General features: G+C 46.0%; 1 protein-coding gene across 3 annotated transcripts in view; it reads right to left on the reverse strand.

Moving 5' to 3' along the window:
• The window catches only part of TPD52L1 (TPD52 like 1), a gene marked incomplete at its 3' end in the record, with an annotated part of 53,596 nt that continues 33,783 nt past the window's right edge, over positions 1-19,813 (reverse strand). Inside the window, exons 4-8 of one of the 3 annotated variants that reach the window (XM_084261288.1) lie at positions 18,906-19,007; positions 11,181-11,195; positions 7,847-7,885; positions 5,081-5,141; positions 1-132 (exon numbers count right to left, since the gene is read on the reverse strand). In XM_084261288.1, the coding sequence (XP_084117414.1) occupies positions 1-132; positions 5,081-5,141; positions 7,847-7,885; positions 11,181-11,195; positions 18,906-19,007 (349 nt within the window). Of the gene's footprint in view, positions 133-5,080; positions 5,142-7,846; positions 7,886-11,180; positions 11,196-18,890; positions 19,008-19,813 lie in introns of all 3 variants that reach the window. The other 2 variants (XM_084261290.1, XM_084261289.1) reach the window with 2 other exon arrangements.

The following is a 19,813-nucleotide window of genomic DNA, read 5'->3' on the forward strand; positions in this document are numbered from 1 at the left end:
CTAACACTGAAGCTCTTCTTCACTCTCAGGGAGTCGGGTGCCTGCAAGAGAGCTCTGAGCGCTGGCATGGGCTGTAGAGCTGAGAACTTCTTCAAAACTGCCCCCTGTGTGGCTTGTTCCACCAACCTTGGTCTGAAATGAGGCAAACAAAGAGAAAACAGTGAGTGCCTCTGCTCATGCTGTAGCAAGTCCCGGTCGTGTTCCACCCCACGGCCACAGAGGGCTGGGAACTGTTCTAAGCAGGCAGAGAACATGTGGGATGGGGTTTTCATAGAATCATAGAATGGTCTGGGTTGGAAGGGACCCCAAGGATCATAGAGCTCCAACCCCCCTGCCACAGGCAGGGACACCAACCTCCAGGCCTGGAGCTACACAAGGCTGCCCAGGGCCCCAGCCAACCTGGGGAATCCACCCCCTCTCTGGGCAGCCTGTTCCAGCCCCTCACCACTCTCTCTCTGTAAAAAACTTCCCCCTAAGATCTAATCTAAACCTTCCCTCCTTTAGCTTTAGTCCATTCCCCCTTGTCCTGCCATTATCTGCTCTTTTAAAAAGTTGAATCCCCTCCTGCCTATAAGCTCCCTTCAGGTACTGGAAGGCTGCAATGAGGTCCCCCTGCAGCCTTCTCTTCTCCAGGCTGAACCAGCCCAGGTCCCTCAGCCTCTCTTTGTAGGGCAGGTGCTCCAGCCCTCTAATCATCCTTGTGGCTCCTCTGACCCCTCTCCAACAGTTCCACATCTTTCTTGTATTGGGGGCCCCAGCTCTGGACACAGGACTCCAGACGGGGCATCCCAAGGGCAGAGCAAAGAGGGACAATCCCCTCCCTGTCCCTGCTGCCACCCCTCTGCTGATGGAGCCCAGGATACCATTGGCCTTGTGAGCTGCAGGAGCCACTGCTGGCTCATGTTAAGTTTCTCATCCACCAGAATCCCCAGGTCCTTCTCAGCAGGGCTGCTCTCCAGGAGCTCTTCTCCCAGGCTGTATCTGTGTCTGGGATTCTTCCAGCCCAAGTGCAACCCCTGACACTTGGCAGTGTTGAACCTCATTAGGTTCACCCGGGCCCATCTTTCCAGCCTGTCAAGATCCCTCTGGGATCTTACAACAAAAAGCTATAAAACCAGCCAAATAAAGCAACCCCTTTCCTACCCCAATGGCTACACCTCCAGGCAGCAGTCCTTAAATCTGCCAGTGGCATTTATCATACACATAACGGAGCCAGTCCCTGAGCAGCTCCCCAGCGGGATCCTAGATCCTACCAGTAAACCCAGTGTGGGTCTCCCTGTGAGCAGCTCATGATGGTTTCAATGGTTTTCCCCAGTTCCACACAGGGTGGGGACGCACCAGGTATTAAAACCAACTGGTTTGTTTGCTGCGTAAGGCAGCCCATCCACCAGCAATGGCAGCACAGCTGCCCTCAAAGCCCATAGCAAGCCACTCCGGGAGTTTTGGACAGTAGGAGGAATAGGGTAACCAAAGAACACAACCAGCTGCTTGCCTCCCTTTAGGTACTCGGAGCTACCTGGATCCATGAACCTGCCCACAGTGTTTTCATGGAAGGGAGACCAGATGACATGAATGAAACCTGGCAGCCTGCTCACCGGCCGCCTTCTTTCAGAACGCTTCAGTTGGCTGAATTTGTAAATATAAGTATTAAAAATAAACCCTGCCATGACTAAACCTCTGAAACAGTTTTCCTAACGAAGACAGAGCTTTATCTGAAGATTTGGAAATGGTCAAGACTTCAGTGATGAAGAGACAAAGCTGTTGTCACTGAGTTGGCTGGGTAAGGAGAAGGCTCTTTTGTGGTTTGGCTTGCTGATTCGCCCCCTTGAAGTTGATTCGAGCTTGAAAATAGGGTAAAACTTTTTCCTCCATCCTAGAACTGCAGCAGGACTGAGAGACAAGCTGGCATTTTCCCAGCCTGTCAGCCACTGAATGCTTAGGAAGATTATTTTAATTAAATGAACTTTGTGTTCTAAGTTTCCAAAGGGTTAATCCCATGTAATCCTTTGTTTCATCAGCTACCACAGGACCCTGCCTGGCTTGAAAGTTCAATAAAATAATGTTGCAGTAGGCTTGATGCTTGCTCTGACAGTTTAACTCACTGCTCTTCAAAGCCCCCACCTCAGGAGGTAAAAATCCATATCCAGTCTAGTGGGTTGTGCTGACTTTCAGAAAACACCAGACCATCACTGACCTCTGCAAAACACAAACTACATCTACTGTTAAATCTTGTCAGGCCCAGAACTGGCAGTGAAGAGGCAGCCACTGCCTTGAGAAGCTCCTGTTAACTTTTTGCAGCAAAACCCGTGACATCCATTTGCCACTTGCAGTCCCCAAAAGCACATTGATTCGGGCTGAAGAGGAGGGGCTGTGAAAGATTTATTCCTGCAGCACTTCAGGTGTCTCAGGTAAGGTGCATCTGAATTTGGACAACTTAAAAATCAGAACCAGTAGCACAGTTTCATTTTCTGCTTGCTCTCCTGCCTCTGCTTCTGTCTGAAAGCAAGAGTGATGTGAGTCACCTTCCTGAATGCCTCTGGCCAGTCCCCCAGTGGGCAGCAAACAGTTCACTGGTTTTCAGAAAAGTTGATGAGATTGAGGCACCCAGGTCCTGCTGAATTCCAGGGGAAGCTGAACTAATACACTCTCCCAAGAAAGCTGCGACCCAAAGTCCAAACTCCCAAGAGCAGATAAACTCTGATTTGACTTCTTAATGTGTGAAATCCCAATGCCAGTTTTGTCTGACTACAGAGCACTGTAGGACCACCAAAGATCTGATGATCTAATGAGAGGAGCAGAGGGGAGATAAGGCTACTGCTGTTTGGGTTTTTTTTTTACCAGAAGCCTTTCTGGGAGGTTCCCCACTTTTAAAAGACTACAATAGGTCCAAGATTTCTTTCCCATCCCCTCCCCCCCCAGTCTTCCTAATCTTGCAAGCCTCAGAACAGAGGCAGGGAAAAGGAAAACCAGTGCTGAGACATTCTCAGTTGTCCACAGCCTACAGTGGTGGCACCCAAGGGCCGTGACTCCAGCTTCCTTTCTCCATTTACACAAAGAAATGGAAGAAAGAAAAATGTCAGTGGGTTTGCCAATAAAGTTGGGCACTGAAGGTCTCATGGGATGTGGGGAAAGCCTTTAGACTCAAGACTTCTGGCTTACATAATCCTTAAAGAATGATCTAAGAGCACTCTGTACAGGATTGGCTAAGAGCTGGCATGACTAGCAATCTCCTCTAGAACACCTCTGCTGACTCAGCAAAGTAACATCAGGCTCCTCAAGCAGATCACTGTGAGAAGAAATGGTCTTCAGAGGTGAGCAGTATGAACAGGCTTTTCCTCTTTCCGAATGACACAAGGAGGTGACTGGAAAGAGACACCCCTCCCTTGCTGCAGAAAGGACAGTGCTTACATTTGTCCTCTAACTCTCAAAGGCAGGCAAAAGGTGTTAAGCTATCTCTCTTACAGCCTACCTGTGTAGTAGGAATGGATTTGTGGAGTCAAGAGTAGTCTAGAAGCAAATTTGGGAGCTGGAAGTGCTACTGAAAGCCCTGAGGATAGGTTTAGTGACCACATGGGTACAGAAAGTGTCAATTCCAGGCCTCAGGTGTTCCAAAGAGCTGCATGGCTTAGATGAGTGGGGAGAAGGATGAGGAACACAAGGGGATACAGGAGTGATATGCATGACTGCCACAGACAGGAATTCAGGCCTGGCAAGCCCATGCACCCCACTGCATGGATGATTGGATATTAGAAAAGAATTTGTTACTGAAAGAGCTGTCAGGGCTGGAACAGGGAGGGGGTTGAGTCACCTTCCCTGGCTGTGTTCAAAGGGTAGATGAGGTACTTAGGGATCTGGTTTAGCATAGGATGGGAATGGTTGGACTTGATGATCTTCAAAGGTCTCTTCCAACCTTGTGATTCTGTGATTTCTCCCAGAGTGAGCTTATGTGTAAGAGGCAGCTGAGGTTCAAAGGATGAATAGGAAATGGTATATGGGCACTGAGCTGGTGCTCTGGAGGTCTGTGCTCTGTTCTAGCTCCTTGGGATGCTCCTACTAGTCTTCCCGTCTTCCCTGGGATGCTCCCTCCCACCTGTGAAGCCAAGACGGTGTTTCCTTCCCTGACACAGCGCGCTGGAAGCGACGTTACCTGATGGTGACTTAAAGCTGCTAAACGTGAACACTTGAATCTGGAAATGACAGAGCAGCTCTGCGTCCTTCGAGGGACAGGCTTGTTTAGAAACATAAAAGCAGATCAGGCTCTCTGGTGTTTACTTTCCTCAGACACTGACTGGAAAACCTCACGTGCGGTACAGTTTCACGGTGGCAGGGGAGAGACAGACCTTCCCCGCGCACCCGCTGCTTCAGTGTCGGCTGTAATCCACGCTCTCTGTAAGGAGGAATGTCCTTCTGCCCCAAATCAAAGGCCATTTTCTTGCCTTTCTAATGCTTCACAAGTTGGAATGCCCTTTGACTTCAGTATTTCCAGTTCTCCCTAAAAGGAGGGGTGACCAGTTTGGCTCTTGCCCACTGACAGACCATACTGGGAATGTGCTGGAATCTTTCTGTGGCTGCCAAGTAAAACGCTACTTTATGAGAGCCCTTGGCTTCAGCTGATGACTCAGAACCATTAGGAGACAAACCCTCTCGCTCTCTGCAGCAGAGACCAGCCCACTGCACATTTGCCACGCTCTGTCCCTCTGATTAAGAGCCTTAACGAGTGCTGTTGGCGATAACTGGTAACTTTGCCACCCGGTCCTCCTGTCTGACAGCAAAGATGTCAATCCCAGTTCTGACATCTTAAATCTGAAACACACCTGCACTAAGGAAGAAGTTGAGAGCTAAGAGCCAGGCAGGTAGTGCAAATCACAACCAGGCTACATGGCAGATCCTCCTGGAGGTGTTCAAGGCAGGTTGGATGGAGCCCTGGGCAACCTTGTGTAGATCCAGGCCTGAGGTTGGTGTCCCTGCCTGTGGCAGGGGGGTTGGAGCTCTGTGATCCTTGGGGCCCCTTCCAACCCAGACCATTCTATGATTCTATGATTCACATGCACGGCTGTGTGACTCTGCCTCTAACCTTTACCTTAAGGCTTGTGACAGTGGTCTCAACCTTCTCCTCAAATGACTTGAAAGTTGGAGAGTTCCTAGGAGAAAAAAGCAAGTTGGAGAAAGGAAAGGAGAAAAGTCAGTTGCAAACGTAACAGGGGATGAACTCCACAATTAGCTCAGTTCTTACCAGTGCTGGGACAGAGGGGAGGCTGGCTGGCAGCACAGGGCTGCAGACTGACAGGGTGCGAACAGTCACTCCTGCCCCATCGGTCAAATCTGGTTACAGGCATCGGGAGACTGTTTTTCCCCTACAAATTTGCAAAAGCAGAACCTGCTTGGCAATTGCAAGCAGTGACTGGCCTGCCTACCCTGCAGGACATTCATCATGCTCTCAGAGCAACAACCAGGGAACGCTGCCCACAGTGCTGCATTTCAGTGGTTTTAGCCATTCGTGGTGGTGATGCCCAGAAATCAGCATTCCTTTCTCAGCTGATGAACAAGTTCATAATCTACATCATTGAAAAGACCACAGTTTAATGTCCTGAGACTAGGATGAAGGAAATGAGAACTACACAGGAAGTGGGTCCCAAATGCCTCTGAGGAATCCTGACTTCCGCCCCCCCAACTCTGTGATACGGTGACTGCAGGTGTATCCAGGCCCACCTGGATGCCTACCTGTGTGGTCTGTCCTAAGGAACCTACTTTGGCAGGGGGGTTGGACTCGATCTCTGGAGGTCCCTTCCAACCCCTACAGTTCTGTGATCCTGCTGCTTTCAAAGAGAAAGACTTCAGGGGGGACTCTGCTCCAAGGGTGTCCCTCTCACAAAGCTGTGCTTTTCCCTGCCTTTCACTCCCCTCAGAACAGAACACAGCCCTGTCATAAGAAAACTGTGAGTCAAATGGATCTTTTAAGAACAAAAGCAAAAGGTGATAGCTGTGATCATCTGTCTTAGAGCCCATCACGTGTTTGGTTTGCTGGCTTGCCTGACAACCTTGCCCTTTCCTTCTCCAGAGCTTGAAATGTAGCTTCTCCTTCCTTTTAAATGCATTCAGGTTTTTACATTTCTTCCTGCAAACAGAGGATACTGTCCACAACTAATATCTGCCATGTAATATTATGAATATAATGCACATGCTGTTTTAGAGTGGGAGTGTGGATTCTCATAGAGATCTGTACTCTGCTCCTTGGGTGGACCCTGCAGCTTCCCTGCAGCTGATAATCCCTGTCCCAGGCAGGAAGACATGCTAGAAGCAGACAAGCTGGAGGAGTACAAAAGCTTGTCCCTTCCTCCAGCAATTTAGCCAGCAAAAGTCTTGGGCAAATCTACAGTGGGCAAAGGGGACCTTCTGCTGGTTCTCTATTCCTTGCTTGACACTGAGAGCTCGACTATGGCATAGTTTGCTCTTCATTATTAGTGAGGTCTCTGCAACTCAGAAACTGCCAAGGTACAAGGGTTCCTCTTGTACCTTCCTTACCATTGGTAATGAAGAGGAGGCAGGATCTAAGCCCAGTGCAGTACAATGAGGCAGTTTAGTGTTTAGCTCTTTAGCAGTTTTGGGGTTTTTTTCCACCTGTCTGTTGTGTTATATCCAGAAAGAGATTCTAGAAACCTACTACCACTGGAAGCAGGGGGTACCTCCTAAAAACATGACCAAGAAGGCGCACTAAAACCACTATAGCCATTTAAACCTATAAGAAATAAAGCATAACAGTCATCTTTAAGCACAACGAAAGGTACCCTGACAGTGGAGCAATGAGGATCAAACCACTTGACCCTGGCAGGCACCCACATCTCTTTGGCAGCCATGGGGAGAAGCAAACACACGCAGGAACCTGCCCTTCATTTCGCAAAGCAATGAGCCAGTGGCTGATAAAACTTTAGTGTTCTGGTTCATCCTCTTTGTACACTCTGGGAACTTACCAGGAGCATCATGACAGCCTCTGTTTCTGCACAGACGTTTACATCACATCCCTCCAGCAGGCTAAATTCAACTGACCCTAACTTAAGGAAGGGGCAAATGGAAGGCAATGCAGATTTACCTTTGGGTTTTTATTAAATAGGTGACAAACTTTTCATAGGACAAGAAGGGTCAAAAGGAGAGAGAAATTGAGTTTTATGAGTTCCATTTGATCCATAAGTCACGCTGGTGAACACTATCCTGAAACTATCCACTGGCTGAAGGTGAATGAGTTATCATCCACTGTTTAGTTAGGAGATATGTTTTCCGCACATGCTTGGCAAGGAATGGGGATATGCACATATTTAGAGGCTGAGAGGGTAAAAAGGAAGCTGGATCCTAATTTTATTGAAAGCAGAGAGAGCTTTACTTATGAACAGACATCAATATTTGGCTGCAGTCAAGTAAAGTGTCATTAGAGCCATTAAAATATGAAAGCACTCATATAAAATCCCTCCACAGGAGCGTGATCCAAAGCCTGCTTGAGTGGAAAGCCACTCTGATGTTAATGGGCTTTAGATGATGTTCTAGAGACAGTACAACAACTGAAAAACAAGTTCAGTGATACCAACCTAGTAACAATCAGCTACCCAAACACATCTCAGCACTGCTTCATTTACTCAAAAGCTTGTACGTGAGATTAAACAGTTAATACAATTAAGAGGAGAAAAAACCACAGATGGCCCGTCCTGCAGCCCCTATCTACATGAATAAACTTAACTGATTGAAGTGGGACTATTCATCCCACTAAAACCTGCAGGATCAGGATCAATGCATGCAAATCCCCTGTAATACAAGGTAGAACATCACCATAGCAAAAAGAACACGTGCAGCGCCTTACCTCATCGCAGGCATGCTTATGGAGTGGCGAATAGAGTAACTGTGGGAGGAAAGCAAAAGGTAAGTGGGTTTTACAGCTTTTCCCCTCCCCTTTTGCAACATCATAACATATAATTTTTATTTTTTTTTTAAACTTAACGTTCAATATACATATAAATGTTTTCAAGAGTGCTGGCACTCTTTCTCTCCTGATGGCAATGTCCATCTGAAGGACACAGACATACAACACAAGACAGAGGACCTGAGAGCTACCTCTGTGTTCCACAGTGACAGACGACAAGCGAGTGCCCTATGGCTCAGGTTCCTGGGCATAAACAAAGCTGGTTCAAGGCAGCAGGTAGGCAGGCAATTGCTGCCTTTGTTTCATGTGGAACATCTATGGTCCAAATAGCCAGCGCTGGCTCCCTGTTTCTATAGGCTCCTGCACAACTATAGGCTAGTGGCTGCTGTCCCCATCTCTGTAGGACGTTTCAACTCCTCCTTCACACCTCAACCCTTACTGAGGGTAGCAAGCTGTTTTCTACAGCTCTTGTCCTGCTCTCTCTGCAACACTTCCCTCTTCAGACTTCCCAGCAGCAAGGCTACCTGAAGGTTGGCAAGTGGAGGATGGACGCTCTGCATCACTCAAACAAATAGTCACTCTCATTGTTTGACCTACGCTGGCCACAGTCTGCCACCCGAGCCACCAAAGCCAACTCTGCTATCATAGCATCACCTGTTCCCTGCTGCTGGGGAGCACTGAGGCTGCTCTGAATATGTGAAGTGTAAGAACTGTCCATAAGTGCACTTAGAGCTGAATGTTAAGTAAATCCTGTGCTGCAGCAGTCTGTATGGTTTCCAAAATTCCCACGTGGCTGCTCTCAGTGGTGGCTGACAGCTGCAGCCTGGTCTGATTGACAACGGTTGGACCCGATGATCTCTCAAGGTCCCTTCCAACCTCTACCATTCTGTGATTGACTTGAAGGGACACCGACACCGGGCTGCAATCACAGAATCACAGAATCACAGGGGTTGGAAGGGACCTGGAGAGCTCATGGGGTCCAACCCCCGTGCCAGAGCAGCTCCCCAGCTCATATTGCACAGGGCGGCGTCCAGACGGGGCTGGAATCTCTCCAGAGATGGAGACTCCACACCCCCTGGGCAGCCTGTCCCAGGGCTCCCTCACCCTCACTGGGGAAAAGTTCTTCCCCATGTTGGTGGGGAACTCCCTGTGCTCCAACTTGCAGCCATTGCCCCTTGTCCTGTCTCCACAGACACTGAAAAGGGGCTGGCTGATTCCCCCTGCATCCCACACTTAGGATATTTATAAACATTGATTAGATCCCCCCTTAGTCTTCTTTTCTCCAGGCTGAACAGTCCCAGCTCACTCAGCCTTTCCTCATAGGGGAGATGCTCCAGGCCTTTCATCATCTTCGTAGCCCTTCTCTGGACTCTCTCCAGGAGACCACTGTCCTTTTTATCCCAGGGAGCCCAGAACTGGACACAATACTCCAGGTGGGGCCTGACCAGGGCAGAGCAGAGGGGGAGGATCACCTCCTTTGACGTGCTGCCCACACTCCTCCTGATGCCCCCAGGATCCATTGGCTCTCTCACCCTCCCAGGGCACACTGCTGACTCATGGCCAACCTGTCATCAACCAGGACCCCCAGGTCCTTCTCCACAGAGCTCTTCTCCAGCAGGTCACCCCCAGCCTGTACTGATACTGATGGTTATTCCATCTTCAGGCACAGTGTGATCACAGCACTGAAAGGTGACAGCTCTCACACAAACAGCACACATATTTGTTCCAAACCACACAGATTCAGAGCAGCACCAGGTCCATATGCACACACACACAGCGTTCACTTTCTGGATTATGGAGTCAGAAACATGAGCAAGGAGGGAACAAAGAGCTGCCCAGCAAGCAGGTGGGACAGAGGGATGGTACAGGAACCGCCTGCTGTTGTGTGCACTCGAAGGCTTCCACGACGCTGAAACAGACAGGGACTGGCAGCAGACAACACAAATGCTTCACACTCAGTTTTTCACATCATTTTTAAGACTTGCAAAAGATTAGCCCAAACATTTCACAAGTGCAGCAAATCTTCCACAATCCTGGTTCAATCAAACCAGCGCACTTGCTGGTTTCGTCTCGTAACACATGACAGAGAGGCAACAATAAGAATTGGGAAGTATTTCAGCATAGGCTGCTCCTCCTCTAATAGCAAAATATTCCAGATACGAAGGTCTAAGTAAGGAGATTACATTGTGCCCAATTAAATTCGCACAGCTGAGAGAAGGCATGTGACAGGCTATCTGAATACTGAGCGCACATCCCACCGAGTTCATCTTTTAGTTGCTTTAAGGAGGTGAGGATGCAGATTACAGGACCAGTGACAACGTCATCTTTTGCTAGAAGCATGAAACGTCAAGGTTTCTGCAAAGACTCACTTGTCTGTGATGGTGATCAGTGCAGAGGCAAAGAGCAGGGATCCTTCCTGACAAAGGCTGCTGAACACCACATTTTGGTTTCATGCCAGAATGAGATAGGAAGGTCAACCTGTGCCCCATTTTCAGGTTTCCTCAGTGAGGTAAGAGATCATCTTAGGCTTGCTTAGCTGAACAGGGAATTTGTTCTTGGGCTGCCCTGTGCACTGCTGATGCTACAAGGCCAGAGGGACAGTGAGGGGTTCAGGGCTGTCCAGCTGAGTGAACTGATGTAAAGCCTGACCCCTGATAGAATCTTTGAGCACACATAAAATTCTTTTATAATTCATCACATACTGAAGTGCTTTACACATAAATAAATTCAAGCTCTAAATATAAAGAGCCCCTTTAATCATTTTAGGAACTTGGCCTACTGTTGGAAACTTCCCCAGGACTCAAAGAGTTTTAAAGAGGCACTGCACAGACTTCATGAATAATACACTTTCACTTTCTTGAAGAGATAATTAAGCCCTCTACACAATCTTTATAAAACTCTGCTGGCTGAACAGAAATTTTACTGAGAGTTTGTTGCTTCTGTTCCAGCCTCTGACAGAAAAAAAAAGATGGTTGAGAGAATGAAATGACTCATAAATAGGTTTCCCCAAGAACAACATCTCTTGAATGTGTTCATTATTTGAATTTGAGACTAATCTACTGAAGAGCAAGGCAAACACACTTTAGCCACTTAGTCCGGTCCTTTTCCTCATTATACTCACCATGCTGTAAAAATGAGGCATTGCAGTTTAAATAGCATATGTTTCTATCATACATAACGATGCTGAAAGGAAAGAGGTTACTGCATTACATCTGAAAAAACAAATCCCATCCAACAGAGAGGCAGTATTCAAGGAGAGAGTAACGTGCCTTACCCAATGGAATGCGATCTGCGGTGGATGCACATGGAAAGAGAAGTGAGAGTTAAAAGCATTATGAAAATGTAAGAAAAATATACATATATATATCTGTAGCATGCCAAACTGCCTGAGGAGAAAAATAAAGTCATTTGCATTCAAATCTTGATCCTAGAATTCACAATAGAACATGGATCAGTTGAGATCCCTTCAAAGCAAAACCTTTTATGCACTCCACCGTGCAGTCACCTACTCTGTGTGCAGCAAAGAATGGATGTTTTGTCTGCTAAATATTGTGTTTTCTTAATTAAATCGGATTTAAACAATAACTGGTTTCCCTCCCCAAACCCTGCCTTAATCTCATCAAAGAGAAAGTATAGGTGAACTGGAATTGTAAATGTCCATCAGCAGCAGATGTCTTCTCCTCCCCCATGGTCGAGAAGGGCATGGAAAAAATAAGGAGCTTTTAAACTCTAAAATGACATCTTCTAAAATACTTCTCCCTTGTTGAAAACAATACTTGAAACACTTTGAGACTGTTTTCCAGCTCACAAGAAACTTAATTAAGGCAGCAGAACCGGGAGAGGGAGAGGCAGGCTGATATACAATATTCAAAGGGTGTCATTAAGGTTCCAGTGTCGAGAAATGATGAGGCAGACAGCCTCTCCTTCATCTCTCCTGTTATTGATGTAGTCTTTAATTACAGACCACTTCAAGGGAACACCTGCCTCATGCAGTGAGCCAGATAGATGGTGCACACTTAATGAACGTGTCTTCGATACTTATTTTTCACATCCTGTGCCAGTGTGAGGTGTGCTGCATTATTTACTGCACAGTGTTCATACCCTGCTCTGAAGAAAAGCATTGATTTCTCCAGGCTTATGTACAGGGCTCATGGCCACCTGTACGGGTGTTTCTCAGACATGGATGGATTTATCTTCAGAAACAACATGTTTCTGCTTAGACCTGCTCAAGTGATACTGTGGACACAGGTAGCACCCCTTTTAATACCTGGTGACCCCCCAGTAACAGCCACTACCTTCTCAGTGCTGATAGAGATACCTGGGCAGCCGTATGATAAGAAAATCTGTCCTTGCCCTGCTGAGAAGGACTTGGGGATTGTGGTGGATGAGAAGCTTGACATGAGCCAGCAGTGTGCTCTTGCAGCTCATAGGGCCAATGGTATCCTGGGCTCCATCAGCAGAGGGGTGGCAGCAGGGACAGGGAGGGGATTGTCCCTCTTTGCTCTGCCCTCGTGAGGCCCCAGCTGGAGTCCTGTGTCCAGAGCTGGGGCCCCCAATACAAGAAGGATGTGGAACTGTTGGAGGGGGGTCAGAGGAGCCACAAGGATGATCAGAGGGCTGGAGCACCTGCCCTACAAAGAGAGGCTGAGGGAGCTGGGCTTGTTCAGCCTGGAGAAGAGAAGGCTGGGGGGGACCTCATTGCAGCCTTCCAGTCCCTGAAGGGAGCTTATAGGCAGGAGGGGATTCAACTTTATAAAAGAGCAGATAATGGCAGGACAAGGGGGAATGGACTAAAGCTAAAGGAGGGAAGGTTTAGATTAGATCTTAGGGGGAAGTTTTTTACAGAAAGAGTGCTGAGGGGCTGGAACAGGCTGCCCAGAGAGGGGGTGGATGCCTCGTCCCTGGAGGTGTTCAAGGCCAGGTTGGATGGGGCCCTGGGCAGCCTTGTGTAGCTCCAGGCCTGGAGGTTGGTGTCTCTGCCTGTGGCAGGGGGGTTGGAGCTCTATGATCCTTGGGGTCCCTTCCAACCCAGACCAGTCTATGATTCTATGATTCTATGCTGTGGAGATCTGACAAGCAGCACAAACGGAGGGGCGAGGAGTCAGCAGAAAGGAGAGAAAACAACTGCTTCACACACCCATCAGCAGGAGAAATGCCTACAAACTCACCCCCTGAAGCAAGAGGGTGTTACCATTTCTTTCATAGGGGTTATCAGAGTCACAGAGGTTTAAGAATGGTAAGTTTTGGGTATGACAACTACAGTATTTCAAAGAATTCCAACTCCCAACGAGTTCAGCAACAGTTTTAAGTGCCCAGAAGGTTCTCAGGTCATGGAAACCCTGGAAATGCACATCAAAAGGCTTTGCAAAAACTCCTCCACCACAACAAAACTCCCTAAGCGGCACAACAACAACGGCACAGCAGAAGTCAGCTCCCAGGGCACTGAAGCAGATTAACTATACCCGAGCCATCTCCAGCAGATATTGCTTCTAAACTTGCTTCTAAAAACTTCCAATCTGAAAGATCTCACAGCCTTCAGCAAAAACCCTGAGCCTTGGTTCAGCCTTACAGCCACTTTCCTTGATCTCTCCCATTAACTTACTCCATCCTCCCTCTCCTTTCATTATTCAGCCACACTGGCCCAGCCTCACAGCCAGCTTGTTCCAATGCTTACTGTTTGTAGTTTCTGAAGATGACTTCTCATTTTTTCTTCCCCCCCCCATTCCTCCCAGTTCCCCTGCACAGCCTTCCACAGGCAGTGCTCTTGCAATGGCCTGAACAGTCCGAGTCTTTATCAAAGCTGAGAAGAGCAATTGTCTCCTGGATCTTACAGACAGCACTCCTGTAACACTTGCTGGAATTAAATTTGCATTAGCCACAACAGTGTGACAGTTTTGACTCCTGCTGCACTGCTGAGCTACTAGCCTAGCACGTGCCAGGCCCTTACCTCCAAAGCTGGCTGGTCAGCGCTCCCCATCTCTGCTGCTGCTGTTTTTCCATCTGTCAGTAAAGCACCTCACACTTTCCTGCACTGAATTTTATCATATCAAATAATTTTGAATTCTAATCCTGCTGTCTTGGTTTCTTGCATTCCCTCCCACTGCAGTCATCTGGGGATTTCAAGTGTACACGTGATGCCGCCATCTAAACCAGTAATGAAAAAGCTGAGGAGTAACAGGACAGGTGCCTGCAAAATCCTACATGATGGTGAGATACTCAGACCTACTCTTTGCACATAATTTTCAACTCCCTATGCCCCCTTCCTGCTAAAGAAATACCACCTAAACTCAGTTTCTCTGGTTCACTTAACAGGAATGCAAAAGCAGCACGGACAGCCTTACTAAAATCAGGCTCCATCACACCTCCTGCCTCCCCTCCACCCTCTATGACAGGTGCTGCCAGGTCAATGTAACTGGTCTTGACAAACCCCTTTATGCTTTTGCCATCATGCTGTCTTCTAGACACTTAGAAAATAACAGGTTAATGTATTTCCCCAGTATCTGCTTTGTATTTCCCAGAACTTCCCTCACCCCTTTCCAGAGGGGTGGAGGATGAACTTTGCCTTCTTCCACCCCTCTGGGATCCCAGGTGCCTTCTTTGCTGATCCCATCCATCTCTGAGGGCACATTCAGCAGCCTCAGTCATGCCCAGGAGCTCTCCCTCCCAGCAGCCTTCTTTTCTCTTTCCACATGTGCCTTCCACCTCCTGGCAGGAATGAGGCATTGTATTGCCTTCATTCATCTTTAGAGCTGGCTCATCCCAGGCACTGAATTTGAAAGGGATCTGTGCCATCATGTAATTAGAGGGAATGTATAAGACAGCTGAATGAAGGATGTATAAGCAGTATAGCTGCTGACATGCTAATTTGCATGCACGCCTTTGTTAGCTTAATCTTTACATGCATTTACCTAGGTAGTAGTAATATACGTGGTAGTAGGCAGGTAGTAGTGCACTGTATGGGGTTTTTTGTTTGGGTTTTCTTTTAAGCAAACCAAAAACATCAGGTCTCCTACTTGGTATGACAACTTAGCACTACAAAGACCATCAGCAGGGCTGAAACTCTTCGATCCACACAGATGGCTGCAGAGCAGTTCAGGAAAAGATCCAAACCTCACTAGTATGCAAAGGTCATACGCAAGGGATAAAGACCCTCAAAACTCCTTACCACACCTACGTGCTAACTGGCAAGAGCCCTGTTGCAATGTGAGTGTAACCTCTACTTTGGAGAGGTCTGAGTCCACACTGCTGCCCTCTGAGTGAGTTGGGACTCCTCTCTGCCCCTTTGCCATCAGAAAATGTTACAGGAGACAATATGAGCTGGGGGTGGAGGGCCAACAAAACAATCCTGACAGCATACCATTAACCACATGAGCTCTTCATGAAGAATCTAGTATCTTAACTATATCACTAGTGCCTGACTTGCATCCTAAAGCAAACGTACGTCTCTACTGGTTTTATAGGCATTTCTCGTGTTTCTCATGGCATGGTAATATTATAAAGCAACGTATTGTAATTGTAAAGAGACCTTACAAGCTCTAATAATTAATGCAGAATGTAGGAGATGTAAAATGTTAATGAATGTTCATGCACAAGATAAGTGGCAAGGCTGGGAAGCTGGGGTTGGGGATGAAAGAGACGCGCAGCAGCTGCTTCAAAAGGACTTTGTCCCAGAAGGGTGGCTTCTCTGTTCTCAGGGACACATGGAATTTTGTCTGCCTTCTTTTTCCTCTTGCAGATTTCATTTTCTGGAATTCTAACACAGCAAAATAGCCCATTTGGGGGAGGTCTGTTTCTGATATATGATATTTTAGTAAATATTTTTAGAGATAATCCAGGGTGAAATATCTTTCAGGTTATTAATGAAGACCCTACATCTTCAGAACAGAAAATGTGTTTCATGTGGTGCTCTTTACAGGTGGCACGGGAGGCAACCCAGAAAACAGAATTTTGTTTCATGAAGAAGGCAGGCTTCAATATTTAGAGTCAGGCTGACCATATAAAGGCTTTCAAAATCACCATCACCACAGGCAGGGGGGAAAGGCCAAAGACACCAGACTGCTGGACACACTGGGAATTATGACGATCACCTGGATTGTAGAAATCAGTTTCATGTATCTGTACTGAATGAAAGCAGAACAGGGATTAGCATCTGGATGCCATTGGTGACTATCAGCCTTAATGCCTAACCAAGAGAATTAAGCTGGAGTCTGATGTGGTTTTAAATCAGGATTTGGGGGGTGGGGTGGGCTGTGTGTGAGCAGGGGGCAGTGATAATCCATATGCTAGATCACTGGAGTAAAATTATTTGGATTAGCAAAAAAGCAAGCAAGCCATAAAGACAGCCTGCCTCCTTACAGCTTACTCCCCCAAACACAGCAGGGCTTGGGGTGGGAGAGGGGAAGATTTTTAAAGCCAGGTTATTTAAGTTGCAAGGTTTACAGCATGGCCCCCCCCAGAACTGCAACTGCTAGAGGTGAGCCAAGACCTTGGGCCAGCTTTGGTGCTGAGGGAAGCACACTGAGCATTACTCCAAATTTGGGGTGTTCAGCATATATAGAAAGCCCAAGTCATTCTGTGCTTTATGTAACTGCAGGCTGCTGGCCATACCACTGCTGCTCCATCATCAAGTGTCAAGAAAACAATAAGCATTCCCAAAAAACAGCAGTGCTGGCATATTCCAGGAATTTTCCTGGAAAATTCCCAATGAGGTTCAAGGCAATAATATCAAAGAATGCAACTAAAAATGAACTTCTTGAGTAATCAAAATGCTTATGGATTTAGCCTCCACTTTAAGCCCTTAGCTAAAGGGTTAATGGGATAAATCACCCATCTGCTTTCCAAGTGCTGGGCAGAAGGAAAGTGGCAGTGCAGGTGGGGGCTGATACTCAGAGGTAAGGCAAAGGAATTGGGTAACAGCAATTGATTAAGGGAAATATTAAAGGGAAAATGGGCTCTATTACAGTAAAAACATTTCTGCCTTTGCAGTTAATCTCACACCCTGTGCAAATCACAAGCAACAGGACTGAATTTTTAGAGCTCCCACTACGCTCCAGAGCCAGTGCTCAAGGTGTTCACACACCAACTCGTTGGTCACTGCTGTAGGATCTAAAGCATGGAAACAGCAACAGGAGCTGTTCACTGAGCAGCAGGCTTGTCTTTTTTTTACAGGAGGAAGTGCTAGGAAAGAACAGAGAATGAAAGAGAGGGAACGCTGGTGCCACGTGCAGCACACGTATCATTCTCATGCATTTGTCAAAAATATAGAATACAATAAATGCAGGAAAGGCAGTAAGAATAAAGAAAGGGAGGACAAGGGCTCCTCAAAGCAACTCATGGAACTGGAGCCTCACCCTGGAAAAGAGGGAACTGAACTGAAATACAGTAAAACCACAGGAAATCATGAGGGGCATGAGGGACAGTGGAAGGACTCTACTCACTATTTCTCATCATAGAAGAGTCAGAAGGCATCAAAGGAAAGACCAGGGAGACTCAGAATAGGGAATGAACAAATGAATGAATGAATGAATGAACGACCACCACACTTATTTACCACATCACTATCTGTTCATCTGGGGAGACAGGAGGTGGTATGAATGTCAAAAGCCCATACAAGTTAAAATAATTTAAAAAAAAAGATAAATTAATGAAGAAAAACCCCTTCAAAGGCATGTAAACGTAAGATAGAACCTCCTGTTCAGAAAGTTTTCAGCACTCATATTGCTGAATGCTTAAAAAACCCCTGTCCTAGGGAAATGTAAGTGCATGCCTCCTCATTCTTACATCCTTTTATAGGGATATACTACCTAGGGCTGTTTAGCTCTATCAAGTCATAGTTTATGTTCGTACCCTGGTTGCAAATCACTCACTAGATTTCCATTTTAAACTACAACGTGGGAAGAGACATTGCAAAGCAGATCATCCAGTGATGAACATTTTCCTTTTTCAGTCTCACTGAGGGAAACAGTAGTACTTCTGCAGGGGGGTTATTAAGCTGCATATGAAAGGCAGCTATAAAGGAGGGATTCTTAAAGATTTTTGAGTTTAATCATAAGAAAAGTGGAAAAATCAAGTTTTAGCTGCTGAGAACTAGGCTTCAGCCACCTGCAGCAAAGTCACAAAAATATCTGTAACACTGTAAAATGCATTCACACAGATATCAGGGTGCAGTTACCTCATACCTTACAAAGTGACCAAAAAGCAAGTACATACCAATACCTCCAATAAACAAGACACTGCTTCTGCAGCTCAATGAATATATTGTAGTTACCCCTGTCTATTTAATCACAGAAAAAACAACTCTCTAAAACGACTGAGAAGTTCTGTAATCCCACTACTGGGTTGAAAACTGAAGTGCTGGTTTGTAGTGCAAAATTTCTTCATTAGTGCTTTCATTCTGGTGAGATCTAAGATCAACACTTTCAAGGATACATCAACATATAAAACCTGACATATAAATCACATTCAAATGGCAGTTCTTCTCCAGAAATCAACTCCTGTTACTTTCATCATATTTCTTTTTTTACATACAACTGCAGAACAAAACTTTGCCTTTGTACATCTTGAAAAAGCTGATATGAAATAGCCTGTTTTGGGTTGGGTTTTTTTATTATTTATCTTTCCACAAGCAGCTCCAAGACAGGCTTGTTTTCTTCAGATGATACTGGTCTCCAGCATCCAAGTATGTATAAATTTTGGTTGATAAAGACCTAACAGCAATTTTTTGTTCCATTTTACTTGGAGGTTTCCTTGAGCTTGCAAATTTACTCCAAAAGGATTTCAAATTGTACTTATTTTTTTTTAAACCAGGTCTCAGTAAGAATTATATCTTCATTCAGTGTTATCCCTTCTTTCTGTTTGAGACCATGAATGTTATAAAAATACTCTGACTACAAAGTACTTGGACCTTTAACACACTAGTGTACAAGACAAAGAAGAGCTGACAGATGACTTATACTTTTTGTCCTCAAAATAAGAGCAGAGAAGCCGTAGATTCCTGTACCTCATATCTCCAAACTTCTTGCTGATAGCAGTTCCTACGTTGCTGATAGCTGCTGTTGCTTTTTGTCCTGCATGGCTCAAGGTCTCATGTGTTTTCTTGTAACTGGGAACAAAAAATAGCACAGAAACAGTGATAAGTATTAAAAAGGAGAGAGGCTAGAATCCCCTGTAATTAGTTCCCTTTCCCCTTATTTCCTCTGGTTACAGAAAATAAGACTTCTATCAAATAAGAATTGTAGCAGCACATGCTGACTCAGTAGCAAGACCTGCTGTCTACAGCACAGGAAAGAATCAGGACATACACAATGCTGCTCTTCCATGCACTGTGCATACGAGGTACGTTTAACAGACACACTTTGAAATGGTTTGTTGATATTTCAAATTAGACAAAATTGGTCAAATGTTTCTATAGGATATAGTTTCACTTCTAATAAAAAATTTCTTTAAAGGATGAAGGTTTTGGGGGGAGAGAGAAAGATGAAAAAATCCAGCCAGTGAATGGATATTTTTAATTTGAAGCCTTTTAGAAGTCGTTCATTTCACATACAGCATATACATTCAAACACAGAATCATCTTAATCTACTGATCCAGGATACATGTTCTGACCCTTCAGTACAGTTAAGTTGCATTCTCAGAGAAATCAATAAGCTTTTCTGCACAGAAGCCTTTCTGCTGAGTAAACTAACTCTAAGCATGTCAGAGGCTTCCTTCTGAGTAAATGATCTGATGCTCCTGGTGACGCAGACAAGCTCAGAATTAGAAGTACTGACCTAGTAACAAAAGGAGAGCACATCATAATCAGCCTTACATCCTGTGGTGTGTGCTGGCAGGCAAGAATTGAAAAAAACGATCACAAAAAAATTCAGAAATACAATTCTACTGGTTCTAATTCTCCTTTGAACAAAATC

This window comes from Gallinula chloropus, assembly GCF_964237585.1.
Source record: "Gallinula chloropus genome assembly, chromosome: 3".
Classification (NCBI taxonomy): Eukaryota; Metazoa; Chordata; class Aves; order Gruiformes; family Rallidae; genus Gallinula; species Gallinula chloropus.